Genomic DNA, 19,939 nt, shown 5'->3' with positions numbered 1-19,939 from the left:
CGTGGGAAGGCACAGGTTGGGCGTGAGGACTACCGTCGGGAGCCTGTGCCCACTGCCCTGGCGGGGGTCACCTAGGACTGGTACAGGGGACCCACTGGACAGCACATCATGATGAGTTCACCCTTTAAATAGTTCCGTGACGGTCATTTCATGTGGATGGGCATCACATGGATGGGCAACAGCGCCCCTCTCCGTCCCCATTATTCAGTCAAACACTCACTCGGGCTGTTTTGTAGGTAGGACAAAAAATCCACAAGCAGCTGACTTGAAGAGATGCTAGTTCACATGGGGGGTGGGCCTCGTCTAATCAGGCGAAGACCTCAAGGGCACACCCTGAGGTTTCCCAGAGAAGGAATTCTGCCTCAAGTCTGGAGTGTCCCCTGCTACATGCCCACCTGCCCGGCAGGTTTCACCCTCAGCAGCCCCGTCATCGACATCGCATGAGCCAATTCCGGGATAACCATCTGTGTATCGTCTTCCTGTGTATCTTTTTGTATATATGTGTGGATGTGTTTCTGCCAACATGTATCTCTTCGTGCATATGTATCCACACATATTTCTGCAAATATGTATCTCTTTGTGCATACATATCCACATGTATTTCTGCAAACATCTATCTCTTCATGCATACATATCCACAGGTATTCCTGCAAATATGTATCTCTTCGTGCATACGTATCCACACATATTTCTGCAAATAGATATCTCTTTGTGCATGCGTATCCACACGTATTTCTGCAAATATATATCTTTGTGCACACGTATCAACACGTATTTCTGAAAATATGTATCTCTTTGTGCATATGTATCCACGTATATATTTTCCTGTCTCTTCTGGGTATATATTCCGATATGGATCTACCTGTATCTGTGTCTGTATCTGTATCTCTCTGTATATACATTTTCCACATACATCTTGCTCTCCCGTTAGCTTTGTCCTCATGAACAAATCCAGCCCGGAGGTAAGCCGTGGTTTCCACGGGACACTCCTGCTGGCTTTGGAGACCTTCTGCGGGCACCCCGGGTACGTGCAGCTGACATCCTTCCCGGCCACGTTCACTTCCGGTCCTGGATGTGCCCTGTTGTCTCATGAAGGCCCGCATTAGACGCTCTCCTGGCGCATACCCTCACGTGTGCAGGGCGGCCTGCAGGTCGTAGGATTTGCCCTCTCAGAAGTCACGATGCAGAGGTGTGGCCAGGATCTTTGAAGGAAGTCCCCTCCCTTCCCTCCCAAGCCCGCACACGAAGGTGTCCAAGTCCTGACCCCCATGTTGTGGACTAATGTCCCCAAGGACGTCCACGACCCGACTCCCGAAGCCTGTGAACATGTGACCTTCTGTGACCAACGGGCCCTTACAGGTGATTACGCTCGGGACCCTGAGATGGTCCCTGTATGGGGAGGCCACTGTTCGCACGGGACAAGTGTGTCAGAGGCCATGCCCCAGCCCCACCGGCTGCTGGCAGGGGGACGCCTGAGCCACGGGAGGGAAAGGCTCATTGCTCCCCGGGGGTCAAGGAAGGTGCGTCATGGGGTCAGGACCCAACGGCGTTCAACTCCGACTACAGGCATCCTTGCAAAAGACCACGTTGTTTTAAAGTAAAAAAATAGAGCACCGTATAAATAAGTGTTCAAACAATGAAAAGACAAAACGGCTTCCAGAACGTTCCGGGACTGGAAGCAACTTTGTGGTTCACACGCTCTCCGGGGCGACGGTGACTTCCTCCACGGTTAGGATCTCTTCATGGTCGATCTTTCCTGTATCCGGGGTGGATTTCTCCCAGATGATCTGGGGGGCACAGGGAGGACGGGGGTGTCGGGTTTTCGGGAACCCAGCGAGCGGGGCTCGGGTGGCCGAGGGCTGTGGATGGGAACCGGGGGCCCGGTGGGCGGGGCCGCCCTGTGACTGAGGCATGAAAGGACCGCCTGATGGGACGGCTTGGGACAGGGGCCTCCAGGCATACGGTCCGGCACGTGCAAAGGTCCTGGGGCAGGACCGAGCCTGGGGAGGGGAAGGAGGCTCACTGCCCACCCCCCGTGCTGGTTCGCTGCCCCCCCCCCCCCACCTACCTGGTGGTCAGTGTGAACGTTCTCACTCCATTTATCCTTGATGTGTGGAATCCGTGGGAATAAGGTCTCTGACGCAAACAACCTGGGGACACAAGGAGCGTGTGAAGGACAGACCGGCATGTAACCTCACCCGTCTGTGACGTGGGACACGTCCTCCTGCCGTGTGAGAAGCCACAGCCACGTTCCGGGGAACGATTTCACTGAAGGCTCGAATCTCAGAGAAATGAGCAAACACGAGACTGAGTCCCTGGGGTACGGGGATGGACTGGAGGATGTGGCTCATCGCGGGCATCCTGGGGTAGCCCGGGGTCCCCGGACATGTCCCCCTGTCCCTCCAACCTTGGAGAGCACGCTTTCCGAGCCGGCAGGTTCCTGTCCACGAGCTGGGTTTATGGTCGGCACTATTTCCAGCAGCCTGACTTCATTTGTGCATCTGAGCCTGAACAGCTGAGTGCAGTCCCCCCAAAATATATACTCAGGTCCTGAGTCCAGGCACCTAAAACAGGACCTTGTTGGGAATTTTATCTTTGCAGATGTAATCAAGTTAATGTGAGCTCATCCTGCATGAGGGAACCTAAATCCAATGACGGGTGTCCCTGCCCTGCCTGGATCTGAGTGGTCCTGTCCCCCCTAGATCTCAGGGGCCCTGCCCTGCCTGGATCTCAGTGTTTCTGCCTTTCCTGGATCTCAGTGGTCCTGTGCCTCCTGGATCTCAGTGGCCCTGCCCCTCTTGGATTCAATGGTCTTGCCCTTCCTGGATCTCAGTGGTCCTCCCCTGCCTGGATCCCAGGGGTCCTGCCCTGCCTGGATCTCAGCGGCCCTGCCCTGCCTGGATCTCAGGGGTCCTGCCCGTCCTGGATCTCAGTGGTCCTGCCCTGCCTGGATCTCAGCGGCCCTGCCCTGCCTGGATCTCAGGGGTCCTGCCCCTCCTGGATCTCAGGGGTCCTGCCCTGCCTGGATCTCAGTGGCCCTGCCCTGCCTGGATCTCAGTGGCCCTGCCCTGCCTGGATCTCAGTGTTTCTGCCTCTCCTGGATCTCAGTGGCCCTGCCCTACCTGGATCTCAGCAGCCCTCCCCTGCCTGGATCCCAGTGGCCCTGCCCTGCCTGGATCTCAGTGTTTCTGCCTCTCCTGGATCTCAGTGGTCCTGTGCCTCCTGGATCTCAGCGGCCCTGCCCTGCCTGGATCTCAGTGGTTCTGCCCCCCCTGGATCTCAGCAGCCCTGCCCCTCCTGGATCTCAGTGGCCCTGCCCTGCCTGGATCTCAGCGGCCCTGACCTTCCTGGGTTTCAGCGGACCTGCCCTGCCTGGATCTCAGGGGTCCTGCCCTGCCTCGATCTCAGGGGTCTTGCCCCTCCTGGATCTCAGTGGTCCTTCCCTGTCTGGGTCTCAGACTCTCGTCTCCAATGCTGGGAGATGATTCATTTCTGTTGTTTCAAGACATCTGGTTTGTGGTCATTTTTTCCTGTTTCCACAGGAAACACAAGCAGCTTTTCACAAAGATAAGTGCCTTGGGTAAAGCACGCGCTCTGTGACCGTTCCGGTGGCTGTGGCCCCTGTTCCCATCTGCTCCCAGGTGCAGGGTCCCTGGGCAACGGGGGTGCCGTGCGGCCCCCACATTCAGCCGGCCGGGACAGCCCCCCCTTGTCCTGTGCCGTTGGCCACGCGCCTCAGTCCTGAGGGGAACGGCCACTGGATGCCCAGCCAGGACGCGGGGGCCATCGAGGGCTGGGCACAGGAGGCCACCCAGAGGGTCCCCCCATCGTGCAGGAGGGCCACCCTCTGCGAAGATGCCCCAGGTTCGCAAACCGTGCCCTGCACCGGCCTGTAGGTGAGAATTAACTTTTCTGCGTGTGCCTTTCATCCCGAGGCGCGTGTGAGGGGCCCTGAGACCCTGTTGGAGCCGAGGGCACACGTCTGCTGCCCACACAGGAGCCCCCGTTCTCCACGTGCAAAGGCGGGCGGACTGGACGCTGCCGGCTGGGCCCCGAGGCCTCGGTGAGACTCGCACGGGGACAGGAAGCTTTGGCAGAAAGAGAAGCTGAGGGCGGGGGCCCCCAGCGCCCATCCGGCTGAAGGGTGGGGGCGCACGGGTGGGCTCGGTAGGGCCCCTGGGGGGCTCTGGGGCTGCCCCTCGGGGGTCCCGACGAGGCCCCCGTTGGCCGCGTCTACACCGCCCCCTGCTGAGGGCACACCACCGGCTCTGTGAGCTCCATCCAACCCACCACTGGAATTACCTTTTCACAAAGCAGCTGAGAATCAGGGCACAGACGAAGGTCCCCAGGACCACGAGCACATAGACGTGCACAAAGCTGGCTGTGGCTTGGGTGGAGCCTGGGGAGACAGGGGGACGCACCTCGTACCCCTCAGGGCAGACTGGGGACACACGGCAGTCATTCCCTCGCCGGCTGGCCGCGGAGGAGAAAGGCTCAGAGCGGCGGAGGACCCGCCAAGTGTCCACCCCGAAGCCTTCCCGCAAAGCTGTCCGTGAGCCAAAGGGGCCTCTGCACCATCCACACCAGAACGTGCTCTGACGGTGCGATAAACCGATTTCAAAGGGGACAAAAAGGCACGCCTGGGAGGCTCCGTCGGTTAAGTGTCCGACTTCGGCTCTGGTCATGATCTCACGGTTCATGACTTCAACCCCTGCATCAGGCTCTGCACTGACAGCTCACAGCCTGGAGCCCGCTTTGGATTCTGTGTGTGTGTGTCTCTCTCTCTGCCTCTCCCCTGCTCCTGCTCTGTCTTTCAAAAATAAACAAACATTTAGGGGCTCCTGGGTGGCTCAGTCGGATAAGCGTCCGACTTCGGCTCTGGTCATGATCTCAGGGTTCATGACTTCAACCCCTGCATCAGGCTCTGCGCTCACAGCTCGCAGCCTGGAGCCCGCTTTGGATTCTGTGTCTCCCTCTCTCTCTGCCCCTCCCCTGCTCATGCTCTGTCTCTCTCTGTCTCAAAAATAAATAAAAACATTAAAAAAACTTTTTTAAATAAAAAAATAAACATTTAAAAAAAAAGACCAAAAAAATTAATTAATTTCTAAAAAACAAACCAAATGACTAAGTAAATACATTTCAAATCCCCAAATAAAATAAAAATGGACCAAATAAATAAATTTTAACCTCCAAATAAAATAGAAATGGACCAAATAAATAAATTTTAACCTCCAAATAAAATAGAAATGGACCAAATAAATAAATTTTAACCTCCCAAATAAAATAAAAATGGACCAAATAAACTTTAACCTCCAAATAAAATAGAAATGGACCAAATAGATAAGTAAATTTAAAAAATAAAAAAATAAATACAAATGGACCCCCCCCAACCAACCATACGCATTTCCAGGCATATGGTTTTTTTTTTTTTTTTTTTCTCTGCAGGTATATGGCTTCAACAAAGTCGCCCTACAAGTGTCAGACCAGGAGACCCCTTCCGGCTGGGGTGGCCGGTTCAGGAGGCTGCAGGGCGTTTGTCCTTCCTCTGAAGGAGCACAGACAAGCGCACGGGAACCCCTGGGTCGTGAGCCTCCAGGGAGACGGGACGGGCTAACAGATGGATCCGGAGGCGCTCCCGGGTCACGTACCGAATTCCACGGGCTGGCTCCAGGCGCTCCAATGCTGTCCCCGTGCGTCTGAGACCCGTATCGTCACAGTGTGCTTGGGTCTGGGCTCTGGACTCGGGAAGTTGTATTTATTTTCCGATTTGCCGGTCACGTCAATCTTTGGACAGAAGAGAAAAGTTTCAAGGCAGGGTCTCCTGTGTTCAGCAAAGAAGGGCTGGGGCGGGAGGTGGGGGGGAGCGGGCGGGGGGGGGATGCCTTTCCAACGGCCCCACCGAGGCAGCTGACAGGTTCAGAAGCACGCTCCCTCCGGGGCCGAGCATCAGAACTGTCTAGAAACACGTGGTCTCAGGGGCTCCCCCAAGTAGAAATCACTCAGCAGGTACAAGGGCCAGGAGCAGAGACGGGGACCGAGCTAAGCCCCATTGGACAGAAGATGATACGGAAGGTCAGAGTGTCCCTAGGACTTAGGAAACGTCCCCATAAAGGACGTTGACGTCCACCCACTACAGGTGTTTGGCAGGAAGAAATCTGGGTCACGCTCACAGGAATCTTCTGGGTCAGGGTTTTAACTCACCAGTTGATTTCCAGCGTGTTCCTTGTTGTCCTAGAAAAAAACAAACAGAACTAGATGTACTTTTCTGCATTGGGCACATTTTTACAGTTTTCACACGTTGTCCCCTGGGAGTGTGGTCAAGGGTCACACCCCGGGGCCCAGGGGACGGCTGAGGCCCTGTGAGCTGCCTTCACCCGAGTCACGTGGGGACTGAGGGTGGGACTCGTCCACGGAGGGAAACGGGGCCTGATCACGCCTGGGGTTCAAGCCAGTGGCGGATGGGGCCAAGCAAGGGCTGGAGGTCGAGTTTGTCTACACTGGGCACAGGCGGATGTGGAGAGAGGGCTCCCCCTTGTCTACACTGGGTGCACGTCCATATGGAGCCTAGCGTCCCCCCTGTCTACACTGGGCGCACGTCCATATGGAGCCTAGCGTCCCCCGTCTACACTGCGCGCACGTCCATATGGAGCCTAGCGTCCCCCTGTCTACACTGCGCGCACGTCCATACGGAGCCTAGCGTCCCCCTGTCTACACTGCGCGCACGTCCATATGGAGCCTAGCGTCCCCCGTCTACACTGCGCGCACGTCCATACGGAGCCTAGCGTCCCCCTGTCTACACTGCGCGCACGTCCATACGGAGCCTAGCGTCCCCCTGTCTACACTGCGCGCACGTCCATATGGAGCCTAGCGTCCCCCGTCTACACTGGGCGCACGTCCATATGGGGCCTAGCGTCCCCTTGTCTACACTGCGCGCACGTCTATATGGAGCCTAGCGTTCCCCTGTCTACACTGCACGCAGGTCCATATGGAGCCTAGCGTCCCCCGTCTACACTGCGCGCACGTCCATATGGAGCCTAGCGTCCCCCGTCTACACTGCGCGCATGTCCATATGGAGCCTAGCGTCCCCTTGTCTACACTGCGCGCACGTCTATATGGAGCCTAGCGTTCCCCTGTCTACACTGCACGCAGGTCCATATGGAGCCTAGCGTCCCCCGTCTACACTGCGCGCACGTCCATATGGAGCCTAGCGTCCCCCGTCTACACTGCGCGCATGTCCATATGGAGCCTAGCGTCCCCTTGTCTACACTGCGCGCACGTCTATATGGAGCCTAGCGTTCCCCTGTCTACACTGCACGCAGGTCCATATGGAGCCTAGCGTCCCCCGTCTACACTGCGCGCACGTCCATATGGAGCCTAGCGTCCCCCGTCTACACTGCGCGCATGTCCATATGGAGCCTAGCGTCCCCTTGTCTACACTGCGCGCACGTCTATATGGAGCCTAGCGTTCCCCTGTCTACACTGCACGCAGGTCCATATGGAGCCTAGCGTCCCCCGTCTACACTGCGCGCACGTCCATATGGAGCCTAGCGTCCCCCCTGTCTACACTGGGCGCACGTCCATACGGAGCCTAGCGTCCCCCTGTCTACACTGGGCGCACGTCCATACGGAGCCTAGTGTCCCCCCTGTCTATACCGAGTCTCCGTTGATGGGGAAGAGAGAGTCCGCCTTGCCCCCCCCTGGCCTCCCGTGGTCGTGGCGGAGCGAACCTGCCTTGTCTACACTGGGTCCCGGCGGTCCTGGAGGAAAGAACCCCCTTCTCCAGGCGGGTGCCGGCGGCGTGGACGGCCAGGGCCTGTGCGTCCCGCCTCGGCCTGCTCACCTCCAAGCCCCGACGGCTTTCGGGGAGCAGCCGGGGGTGTCCCCTCGCCCTGGGACCGGCCGCGGGGTGACCGTCCCGCGGGGGGCACCGTGTCCTCCTCTGCCCCGCCGCCCCGCCTCACCCATCGCTGCCGGGCCGCGCGCACCGGGCCCTCGCGGCGGGGGGCGGGGCGCTGGTCTGCCCTCTGGGTCGACGCCGTCCGGTCCGGGGCGAGCGCACTGACCTGTTTCTGGATGCGCAGCTGGTAGTTGAAGTCCCAGGCGGACGAGGGGTGTCGGGTCCTGGGCGGGTCCCAGAGGATCTGGCAGTGGGACGGGTTGCAGTCGACGCTGACGTTGTTGGGCGGGCTGTATATTTCTGCGAGGGGGACCGAGGTCACGGCCCTGAGCCCCGGGGCTCCGGCCCAGGTCCGCCCGCCGGGCCTCAAGGGGCAGCCGGTAGGGGTCCCCCGGGAGCACCAAAGGGGACCGCGGGCGGGCGCGTGGGCAGGGCTGGCGGTGCGCACGCGTGACCGCGTGGCCGGCTGCGGGGAGGGACCCGGGAACCCCGGGGAGGGAAGGAGGGACGCAGGGGGGGCTGAGCGGACACGGGGCCACTATGGGGACAGCCGAGCGGAGAGGACGCACGTCCTGACCCGGCGAGCGGCGAAGGGATACCCCGCGGGGTGGGTCGCGCCAAGGCTGGGGACGTGCGGTCTGTGTCTCCTCCCGGCGGCCACATTCGGTCCTCAACCCCGGAGGTGGGAGGGGGCGCGTTCCGTCACGGAAAACCCGCACAGACTGCTACGACTGTCCCCGTCCTTTCGGGATGGCACGCAGCCTTCCTTACGCAGACTCGACTCCTTAAACCGTTGCCCCTTGGGGCCCCCAGCCCCTCTCCCATCCCCCCCCCCCCCCCCCCCCCCCCCCCCCCCCCCCCCGCCCCTGGCCGAAGTCAGAGGAGGGAACTGAAAATTCAAAGCCACCGATCCTGCGGTTGGTAACCCTGGCAACCGGCCCCTACCCCGAGCGCTTTTCCGAGGTCACCTCGTTAACATAACAAAAGACACATTCACGGCTCTGGACCCCGGGAAATTCAAAGGGTCTGGTCAGCCCTGGGCCACAGAGCCGGGAGGGAGACCCAGAGCGGCTGATCGGAAGTCACAGTATCACAGGGCTGAAGTTTGCAATAATCTTGGGGCCTCCTGGGTCACATAAAAGTCTTAGAAACATGGGGAAGAAGAGAGAAAAGTCGGGATTCCCTCGGAAGGAAGGTGGCCACGTCTGGGCCAGGGGACGTTTGTCCTGCTGTGACAGTCCCAGGGGCCCCAGCGGCCACCTAGAGCTCCCCCAACAGGTGGCTCTGCAAGAGGGGGCTGGGGGAGACGTGAGCTGGCATCCGTTTGTCAACGGGGTCCCCCCAAAAGGCAAGAGAAGGCTGTGCCCGCTACCACATGGGGAGGCCCACAAGCGAGCCCGAATTCCCCTCCCGCCACCTCCCGGTCCGAATGTCCCCCTCTGTCCTGCTGGGACTTCGCTGTGGGGGCCTCAGGGGGGGGGGCGGCTCTGGCTTCCTCCGGTGGACGGTGGGGGGCAGGGGCACCACACCTTTTCACCACGCGGAGTTCAGAGTAGAAGGGGTGCTGGCCCCCTTACTCGGCCACCTTCCAGAAGGAAGGAACCGTATGGACACCTCGACTCGGGGTCTCTGGCCTCCAGAGCTGCGAGAGAATACATTTCCGTTCTTCCAACCCCCCCAGTTTGTGGCCAGGTGCTAACAGCAGCCCCAGGAAACGCGGGCTGGTGTCCCGGCAAATCCTGTCCCAAGCTCCCCTGCCAAGCATGGGTTCACCCCACAGGACGCCGTTCTCACCTATGTTTTTCAAGGACAAAATCGTGTCAAAAAACTGGACCGCCGTCTCTCGGCTGGTGCCGTTCACCAGGAAGTAATTGCGGAACGTTAATCCCGACAGATCGTGCAGGTGACATCCGACGTGGGTTCCTGAGTCCGTCACGTAATGAGGACACTCTCTTTCCCTTTTTTCCCTACAAGATTCCAAGGTGTTCGGAGACCGGTCAGGGCGTCCCCCCCTCCCGCCCTGTGCTTTTCAAGGCCGCCTACGTAAGGTCGACACTTACTTAAAGTCTAGTATGTACAAGAAATATTGGACGTCATCAGGCGCAGCCCGACCTTTCGCCCAAGTGCAGTTCATGAAGTTCACGTTGTAGATAAAACAGGAGAAGTTTTGGGCAGCGGTGCCCTCGCCACCTGAGAAGACACAAGAAGGAAACAATCTGGGCAAGGGGACCACAGGCTTTATGCTTGGAGCCTCTACCGAGCATTCAAAGAATAGTTCGTTCCAGTCCTTCTTAAACACGTCCAAAAAATAGAAGAAGAGGAAACACTTCCAAATTCATTTTGTTTTATTTACTTTTTATTTCGAGAAAGAGAGGGAGAGGTGGGAAGGGGCAGAGAGAGAGAGGAAGAGAGAGAATCCCAAGCAGGCTCAGTGCTGTCAGCGGGAAGCCTGATGCAAGGCTCAAACTCATGACCTGAGCCGAAATCAAGAGTCGCACGCTTAACAGACCCACCCTGAGCTTTCAGCACAGAGCCTGACGTGGGGCTCGAACTCACAGACTGTGAGATCATGACCTGAGCTGAAGTTGGTTGCTTAACCGACTGAGCCACCCAGGTGCCCCATCACCACCTCAATTTAAACATAGCATGGGAAATCCTAGCCAGAGCAACTAGACAAGAAAAAGAAATAAAGGTATCGAAATTAAAAAAAAAATCAAGATTATCTGTTTGCTGATAATATAATCATATGTGTACAAAAAACCCCTAAAAACTAAACAAGCAAAAACACTTTAATTTTTTTTTAATTTTTTAAAATATTTATTTATTTTTCAGAAAGAGAGAGACACAGAGTGCAAGCAGGGGAGGAGCAGAGAGAGAGGGAGACACAGAATCCAAAGCAAGCCCCAGGCTCTGAACTGTCAGCCCAGAGTCCGACATGGGGCTCGAACTCACAAACCGCGAGATCATGACCTGAGCCAAAGTCTGCCGCTCAACCAACCGAGCCACCCAGGTGCCCCCAAAAACACTTTTATTATAGCTAATAAATGAATGTAATAAAGTTGCAGGATACAAAATCAGCATGCAAAAATCAGTATTTGTACACTCTAATGGCAACCCGTTTAGGAAGAGAATTAAGAAAATAATTCCAGGGTGCCTGACTGGCTCAGCTGGTAGAGCATGTGACTCTTGATGTTGGGACTGTGGGTTTGAGCCCCACATTGGGTGTAGAGATTACTTAAAAATAAGAAAAATTTAAAAAAGGAAATAATCCCTTTGTTCTGATAGCAACAAAAGGAATACAATACTTAGGAATAAACTGAACCAAGAAGGTGAAAGATGTGTATACTGAATATTATCCGACATTGATGAAGAAAATTTAAGAACACACAGATAAGGGGCGCCTGGGTGGCTCAGTCGGTTGGGTGTCCGACTTTGGCTCAGGTCACGATCTCGCGGTCCATGAGTTCGAGCCCCATGTCGGGCTGTGGGCTGATGGCTCAGAGCCTGGAGCCTGCTTCCGATTCTGTGTCTCCCTCTCTCTCTGCCCCTCCCCCGTTCATGCTCTGTCTCTCTCTGTCTCAAAAATAAATAAAACGTTAAAAAAAATTAAAAAAAAAATAAGAAAAATTTAAAAAAGGAAATAATCCCTTTGTTCTGATAGCAACAAAAGGAATACAATACTTAGGAATAAACTGAACCAAGAAAGTGAAAGATGTGTATACTGAATATTATCCGACATTGATGAAGAAAATTTAAGAACACACAGATAAGGGGCGCCTGGGTGGCTCAGTCCATTAAGCATTTGACTCTGGGTTTGGGAGGAGAAGGAGAAGAAGGAGGAGGAGGAGAAGTGGGAGGAGGAGGAGAAGGAGAAAACAACAAAAGAAAACAAACAAACAAACACAAGACCCCCCAAAACTGAAACAACCTGAATAGGGCAAAGGACCTGAATAGACATTTTTCAGAAGAAGATACACAGATGGCCAACGGCTACGTTGGAAGATACTCCACATCACTCATCATCAAAGAAATGCGAATCAAAGCCGCAAGGAGCTGTCGTCTCACACCCGCTAAATGGCTATTATGAAAAAGAGGAGAGATCAATACCGGGGAGCGTGTGGGCAACAGGGAACCCTGTGCACTGCTGGTGGGAATGTGCGTGAGTGCAGCCACTGTGGAAAAATTAGGAAGTTTCTCTAAATATTCACCGCAGAACTCTCATATGGCCCAGCAATCCCTACTTTTGGGTCTATACCCAAAGGAAACGAAATCTGGATCCCCAAAAGGTATACACACCCCCATGTTCATTATGGCACACATTCACAATAATGTGAATCATCATTCATTATGATTCGCAATAGCCAACGTGTGGACACAACCTAAACGGTGTTGCTGAATGGATGGATACAGAAGATGTGGTGTATACACACGATGGAGTAGTATTCCGTTACAAAAAGAAGGTGTTATGTATGCTAAGTGAGCAAAGTCAGACAAGAAAGACAAAATTGGGCATGCCTTGAGGGTAATGATGTCCAGAAGGATCACTGTGATGTTTTCCCTACCTGGGTTAGCGTAGACCAGTTTTTCTGGAATCGGTCCTTGGGTGCTATTTACTTTAACCACGAACGTGATTCCCCCATGGAGAGAATCATGGGAAAAGTTGCAGTGACAGTCTTTGTTCTTGGGCTAAAAAGATGCAACCAGTCAGCACATTAGGAAATTTTTTCTTCTCATCTGGATGTCGTTTGTTCATCCACTGAGCCCGTGAAGTCACCACCACCCATGCACACTCTCTGGGTGGGTGTTGGCGTGCCAACATGTAGGTGGGACCTCAACCCTGCAGTGTATAGTGTTGTTTAGAAGGCGGGAATAGAGGCCTTCTTTCACTGGGGCCCTCAGTCACCAGAGATCCGGTTAAAATGCAGATTCTGGCTCAGTGGGATCCAGGCGGGGGAGTTTTCTTGTCCTGTCTCAAACCCCTCATACAGTCACAGGCTTCATGTTACCATTGTATCTGGTGAGGCTTGCGACCTTGTTTTCATCGAACACTCGGGACTAATGCTATGTCTTTCTTGGGATTAAGTCCGCCGTGTGGATGAGTTTGGATAGATCCACCGGGCAAAAGGCTGCAGTTTCTGCTGGGAGGACAGCGGTTCCCCTAAGCAACACCCTCTGACGGGACACCAAAGCCTGAAAATCACAGAATAAGCCACATGTCTTCCCCCTGATCACTGTTGTTGGACATTCCGTCTCCTGGAAAGTGCCCCCTGGAAATTCTGGGCACATTCGGGTTCCTGATCGGAATCTGCCCTTGTGGCCCTGGGTCCCGCATCCCACCAGATTGTCTCATTTCGCCTTCTTTGGGTGGGTGATCATCCCCAAGGGTCCCACCCTACAGCCTGTGACAGGTCTAACCTCATAGGAGCTTTGAGCTGGGCATCCTTTCTGGGGAGCCCCGCCCTCCCTTTCCTTTTGGGGTAAGACATTTTCCAAGGAGTTGCTAAGTCCCCCAGGGAATCGGGCCCCCAGGCACCTTTTGGACACGGGCCAGCCCTTATCTCCCTGGTACATCTAGAACCATGATGTGTCCAACATCATACCCATGCTGTCCATTCCCACCTGTTGTAGCCTTATTCCTAACGTGAAGAGAGCCTCGTGAAGGATACCAGATGACTTTATCAAATCATCTTACCTTTTTTCTGATCTCTCCTTTCTCCTTGTGGATCATCACACATTCGAGGTAGGTAGTGTTTTCTTTGCAGTCCCAACTCAGTTCCATTGTCCTTCGGTCAAACTTCATATTTAGACTGGGGACCCATTCCGTGGTTGGAACATCTGAAAGACGTAGCCACCGGATTCAGAAGTTGCCCTTTTCCCATCGTCACTCCCCACCCGCTGACCCATCCCGTATCTTGTAAGCAAAGATCAAGGCTGGGACATGCTGTGCCCTTCCCCTGTCCCACCCCAGGTGGCCCCAGGGCATTGGCACATCCTCAGAATCTGCCCCACTCCCATCTCCCCTTCCTGCCTGGATCTCCGTGCCTTTTCTCCATGTGAGGACGCCTACCGTGTACGTGAGCCAAGACCAACCAAGTGAGAACCAGCAGAGACTATTTTTACTGCGAGCTCAGCACGGTGAGGGAGTCGGCCACCATCGGCGGCACTTGTCAGAGACTCAAGGGCGGACAGAGGGGAGGGCAGGTTTCACAGTGGACAAGCGGGGCCATTCGGTTGTGCCCTGAGCAGAGGCTGTGGGTGTGGGGGAGATCACGTGACTCCCTAGAAGCGGGGTGCCCCTGTGATACGTTAGGACAGCGCATCGGGCTTCCTCCGGTTGGTCCTAAGGCAGAACTTGTGTCAGAAAGCAGGGAATGTGTCAGTTAGTGATCAAATCCCTGACATAACGCAGCCGAGAAAGTCTTTGACGGTCAACAGAACTCTGACAACACGGATGCATTTTGACAACACGTCCAGCCAGCTTGTGCACAGCCCTGGACCCAGGGCACTCCGGAGTGAGCAGACCTCACCAGCATCACGTGCAACGCACACGGCAGGGGCCAGGCTGGACAGCACACACTTTGTGCAGGCGTGTAAGGTGCGGAAGGACCCAGAGACCTCACGTGTCAGGACGTGTCCCCAGGGACACAGGACGCGGAATGAGGCGGGCAGAAAAGGGTCAGACAGCTTCACGCCCTTACCCTGGTGCTCCTGAGTCAGGGGTAACGCTGGGTCCAGCAGCATGCAGAACAGGATGGTCGTGGCCAAGGGTCCCAGGGGGCGGCTGGGAGGACGAGGAAGCCCTGGAAGGAGGGACAGTCACACTGTGAGGAAATCAGCTCTCACGAGGGGTCTCGGCAGGAGGACCCAGACAGGATTCCCCAGGGGGATGCTCCGGGGGAAAACCACAGGACCATCCCCAGGCTGATGGCCAGCCCGCTGGTCTGCCTGGGGTCACTGCAGGTTACAACCGGTCTCAGGGGGCCCCCAGAACCGAGGGCCTGGCCTGCAGCCTGGACACGGGCTCCAGCCCACCCTGTGTCCTCTGTGTCCCTGCGGTGAGTTGACCACATGCTCTGGCATCATTCCCGTCTGTAATCTATTGGAGGAGATAGACGTCCGCGGGGCCCTTATGACGACGTCCACCATGCTGACATCGAGATGGACACGTCTCTGGGCATGTTATTGTGTCCAGCACAGGAACCAAGATCCACTCACTCCCTAGGGCTCAGGGCTGAGTCCAGGATGGGCACCAACTTGATGGCCATGTTGCGCACAAAACAACAGTGGAGACAGAGAGTCAGGGTCGTTCCCAGGCTGCTGGACTGTGAGTGACGTCCTGGCTCCACATACTCTGCCTCCCGGACACGTCTGGACCGTCTCTGACCGGGGTCCGGGTGGAACGTAGGCTCCCCAAGCCCTTCCCCAGACTACGCCTTCATTTGTCAAAGAAATGGATTCCAGTTCCACCTGCAGAGAATGGCCCGGGCTGTCCACCTACTCGAGAGCCCGCATGACCAAGAAACCAGGAACCCACTCACGGACTTCTCTCTTCTCCAGAATGAGCTTCCTGTGACAGGCAGGTTACAAAATGATCTCCCCGCAGAGCGTGGATGGAGATTTACCAGTGCCCCGCGGATCTACCCTGCAAATTCACACGTCCGCCATGTTGATCAGGCTTGACTCATGGTGCAGATGAGTCTTGAAGCCACACCCGATATGTCACAGTTCTTGGGAGAAAATTACACACACTCCTATTACTTTCTCATTGTGCTGACTCTTGTTTGGCTCATACAATTTTAATTTTCTAATTTGTATTAAAAAATTTTTAACTAAAAAAATTTTTTTTGCTGTTTATTTATTTTTGAGAGGCAGAGACAGACACAGACACAGAGCACGAGCAGGGGAGGGACAGAGAGAGAGGGAGACACAGAATCCAAAGCAGGCTCCAGGCTCTGAGCTGTCAACACAGAGCCCAACGCGGGACTCGAACTCACAGACTGTGAGATCGTGAACTGAGCTAAAGTCGGACGCTTAACCGACTGATCCACCAGGCGCCTCCAAAATGTTTTTAATAGGAGTATAGTTGACACACACTCTGATTCTGTCTTAATAATCAGAATGGATTTGGGGCGAGTAGAAAAAGAAATGATAGGTCAGGTTTCCATTGTGGTAATAAAAATATTTTGAGGTTTGTCTTTTTTTTTTTTAACTTCTTTTTTTAAAAACTTGAGTTTTGCAACTATCGAAAGGGGTGTGTAAACATAAAAGAGGAAAATAAAAAGGGTAAGTGCACAGAGAGATATGGAGGAGCCTAAATGATTTACTAAGTGAAAGAAGGCAGCTTGAAAATGATACGTCCTGTATGATTCCAACTCTATGACATTCTGGAAAAGGAAAAAGTATGGAGACAGAAAAAAGTGAGCTGTCTTCAGGGTTGGGGGAGGGACAGATGGGCAGGTGGAGCACAGAGGATTTTTGGGGCAGTGAAACTACTCTGTTATCATCCGATAACGGTGGATCCATGTTGTTGCACATCTGTCCAAACTCAAAGAATGTCCAACACCAAGAGTTACTCTAATGTAAACCGTGGACTTTAATCAATAATCACGTATCAATATTGGTCCATCAATTATAACAGCTGTGCCGCACTGATGGCAAATATTAATAATGGGGGAGACTAGGTTCAAGGGGAAGCACATATATAGGAATCCCTTAATTTTGACTTAAATGTTTCTGTAAACCTAAAACTGCTCTTAAAAAAAAACAAAGTCTATTAAAAACTTTTTCAACACGTAAGGACAAAAGCAAAGGGATCTGGTCACATAAAGCTGCACTCAACAGAGAACACCTGATGCTACGCTTGGGTTTGGGGTGGGGTCTTGTGGTCTGCCCACCATCTCCCTGGTGGTATTTTTGCTGGGGTTGGTTCCTTGGTGATTGTTGTTGTCACTTGTGAATTGTAACGAGGGTCTTAGGTCTCTAAGTATTTCTCTCCCTCTCAGCCACTAACTGCCTCTGCTGTTTCTTCCTGCCTTTGTGTTCCCTATGACCTCATCCTTTTAATTCCTTATCTTTTCTTGGAGGTTCCTCTCTCTCTCTTACCACACATGATGGTGTTTTCTGTAATTTCCTTGTGTTAATGGTCTATGTTTTCTATCTTTTCTAAACACTCCCTCTTTACTCTTGGTGTATTAGCTCCCTGGGTGCTGACAGAACAGATAACCACAAATTTCCTTTCTCCCTTCCCATTTCTCTTCCCTCCCTCCTTGCATCCTTTCTACTTTCTTTCCTTCCTTCCTTCTTTCCCTTCTTCCTCCTGCCTTCTTCCTTCCTTCCTTCCTTCCTTCCTTCCTTCCTTCCTTCCTTCCCTCCCTCCCTCCCTTCTTTCCTTCCTTCCCTTCCTCCCTCCCTCTTTCCCTCCCTCCCTTCCTCCCTTCCTTCCTTCCTTCCTTCCTTCCTTCCTTCCTTCCTTTCTTCTTCTTTCCTTCCTTCCTCCCTTCCTCCCTCCTTGCCTTCCTCCCTCCCTCCTTCTGTCCTTCATTCCTTCCTTTCTTCATTTTGTCCCTTCTTTCTTCCCTCCTTTTTCCCCCCTCCCTCCCTCTCTCTCACCCAGTCCTTTCCCCATTTCGTCCAGTGTCTGCTTTCTGGCTGCCTGCATCCAGCTGGTCCCTCTCTTCATGGGCTCTCTTCCTCTCCCCCTGGGCCCCCCTTAAGCTCCCTCTCCTGTCTCCCTCCCACGCATGGCCAGTTCAGCACATCTGGGCTCCTCTCTCCCCCACGTCCAGCCCCACCCAGGGGCTCCTCCCTCTGTAGGAGCTACAGGCCCCCGCCTCACTGCTCCCTGCCCCACAGACCTCTGAGCTGTGGGGGATCATTCCTCACCGCCTGCCTCCTTCCCCACTCACTCTGTGCAGTGACAGGCGGCCTGCCTACTGAGGACTCTTCTAGGTGCCCCAGCCCCTTCTCCCCTGCTGTGCACCACTTTCTCCGGCTGGAGCCCAACGGTGCAGAATCCAGCCAGCTCCCCACACGTCAGGGGTGCACACCTGAGCCACCGTGCACCTGGGGAGCCGCCCCCGGCCTCCAATTCCTGCCTCCCAACCTCCCAGAGCCCACCCTGCCCGCAGGGCACCACACTTGCTATAAAAGAGGAAATGAAAGCGGGGAGCAGACCTGTCCCAACTTCCCGGCCTCCCCCGCACCTAGCAGTCCAGAGCTATGGCGACCTCCCGGCTTCCTCTGTCTGCAAGCTGAACCCTGCTCCACCCAGGCCTTCCCAGGCTTGTTTTCCCTTCACCCCCATAAACGTCTCGAACCCGCGTTTCTCCTCCTTTTTCCAGCCTCCCATACCAGCTGCTTGGGGGCTGCACACGCAGCAGGTGCCTGTGGATGGACGCCCGCCCCACCGCCCCGGTTCACCCGCCGCCCTGAATTTCTGCACCGAAATTTGCCCACGCCTGGACCTGTTCCCCATTCTGCTTCCTCTGCACTGACCCCTGCCTGTTTCTTCTTGCTCATGGTGATGGAGCAAAAGCATCAACTTCTGTAAAACTGGATGAAGGAAACAAAAGAAAAACCCAAAAGCAAACAACTGGGTTCTTTCATACCCAAGGGTGGCGGGCAGGGGGCCCACGGGAGGGTTGCTCTTTTTGACTAGATGGTTAGTGACGCTGTGCGGCTCTTGGCCGACGATGCCGACAGTCCCCGTGGAGGACATTGCGGTGAAGCGTGAAGTCATTGGTGCCGTGATGTCTCAGGCGCCTGGTGTGGTGAGCGTAGGCACCTCCCACAGGGTTCCTGGTTTCCCCGCTCACGCCCGTCCTGGGGGGCAGCTCCTGCCGGCCTCACTCCACCGGATGGGAAAACGCCATCCGGCGGGGCAGGGGGGTAGGATCTCGTGCTTCCTTGAGTTTATCTTTGCCTTGATTTTTAAAAACAGGCAAAACGCAGACGGTATAAAATCCACCCTTTCAACGCCTACGGTTCCACAGCATTTCGCGCATGGGCAACGTTCAGGCATCCTCCCCACCTGAGCCGGGGTGTCCTCGACCCCCCAAAAGGGGACCCCGTGCCCACTGCTCGACACTACTCACGTCCCTCCTGCCAACAGGGATCCGCCCGGGCTGCGTGTCTCCAATGAATGGTGACCACATAGCACTGCCCTCCTTTGCGTCCACTGCCTACCCAACTTTCCCGTCTTCTCTCGGTTGTCACCAGACGCGGACGCGCTCCGTCACCACGTCGTCGTCCCCAGAGACACCTGCTACCCAGGCCGGCCGGCAGATCTGCACTTGCTTGCCGGGGGCTTTGACGTGAGCGACCGTCAGGAACGTGTATCCCCAGGATCCGGGAAGCACCGTTGCCCGTATGGAAGACCGTCTGTACATGGCACCTCTGAGCGCATCCAAGCCTCCGGAGTAAGTCCAGAGTGGTTTCCGGGATCCCCACGCACAGCCTTGCACGGGGGGCTCAGCCTGGTCCCGTTGCAAGCGGGCTCATCCATCCCTGAGGCTAATTCAGACCCTCCGACACCGCGCCCACGTGCTCTTGGAATTTCCCCCCCTCTGCGCGGGGGCCCCCCATCCGGATTTTCCCATTCCTCCCCCTCAGGTGCTCCCTGACGGCCAGTGTCAGCGGCCAGCGGCAGGAACAGGTACCACGGTGACAAGGCGCGTCGGAGACTCAGACAGGGAAGCAACCCGCCTTACCCCAGGGCTCCAGCCTCCGCGCTGGCCACCTGCTTTCTCTCTCTGTTTCCCGGCGCTCTGCCATCTGGCCGCTGTCTCAGGCGGCTCTGGGCCGTGTCAGAAAGTGAGGACCGTGATTGCACTGCAGGGGCACAGCAGCCGACACTTCCCTTTTCTGCTCAGCGCCCGCCCCCTTCCTGTGATGCGGGCTCATTCCATACAGTCGGGACCCCTGGCCGCGGTCAGTGGAAGCCTCGGCTTGTCTGCGCTCTTGGAGAGCTGACCTGGGGCGTGACCCCCTCCCGTCCAGCATCCGTGTGCACAAGCACGTGTCCCCGACTTGCAGGCTGACGGC

General features: G+C 55.4%; 1 protein-coding gene across 1 annotated transcript; it reads right to left on the bottom strand.

Annotated features, from left to right (window-relative positions):
- Window positions 1-1,569: 1,569 nt before the first annotated feature.
- Window positions 1,570-19,598, bottom strand: CSF2RA (colony stimulating factor 2 receptor subunit alpha). Its single transcript, XM_042974256.1, is given in 13 exon segments — window positions 1,570-1,787; window positions 2,069-2,150; window positions 4,303-4,399; window positions 5,649-5,784; window positions 6,202-6,231; window positions 8,064-8,197; window positions 9,692-9,864; window positions 9,958-10,087; window positions 12,460-12,583; window positions 13,590-13,732; window positions 14,596-14,697; window positions 18,505-18,547; window positions 18,549-19,598. Coding segments are annotated over 13 exon segments (1,377 nt in total). The 5' UTR covers window positions 18,636-19,598; the 3' UTR covers window positions 1,570-1,691.
- Window positions 19,599-19,939: the final 341 nt, after the last annotated feature.

Source organism: Panthera tigris, chromosome X, assembly GCF_018350195.1.
Source record: "Panthera tigris isolate Pti1 chromosome X, P.tigris_Pti1_mat1.1, whole genome shotgun sequence".
NCBI lineage: Eukaryota > Metazoa > Chordata > Mammalia > Carnivora > Felidae > Panthera > Panthera tigris.
Note: the sequence above shows the minus strand (reverse complement) of the source record. Positions and strands in the feature narration are given on the sequence as shown.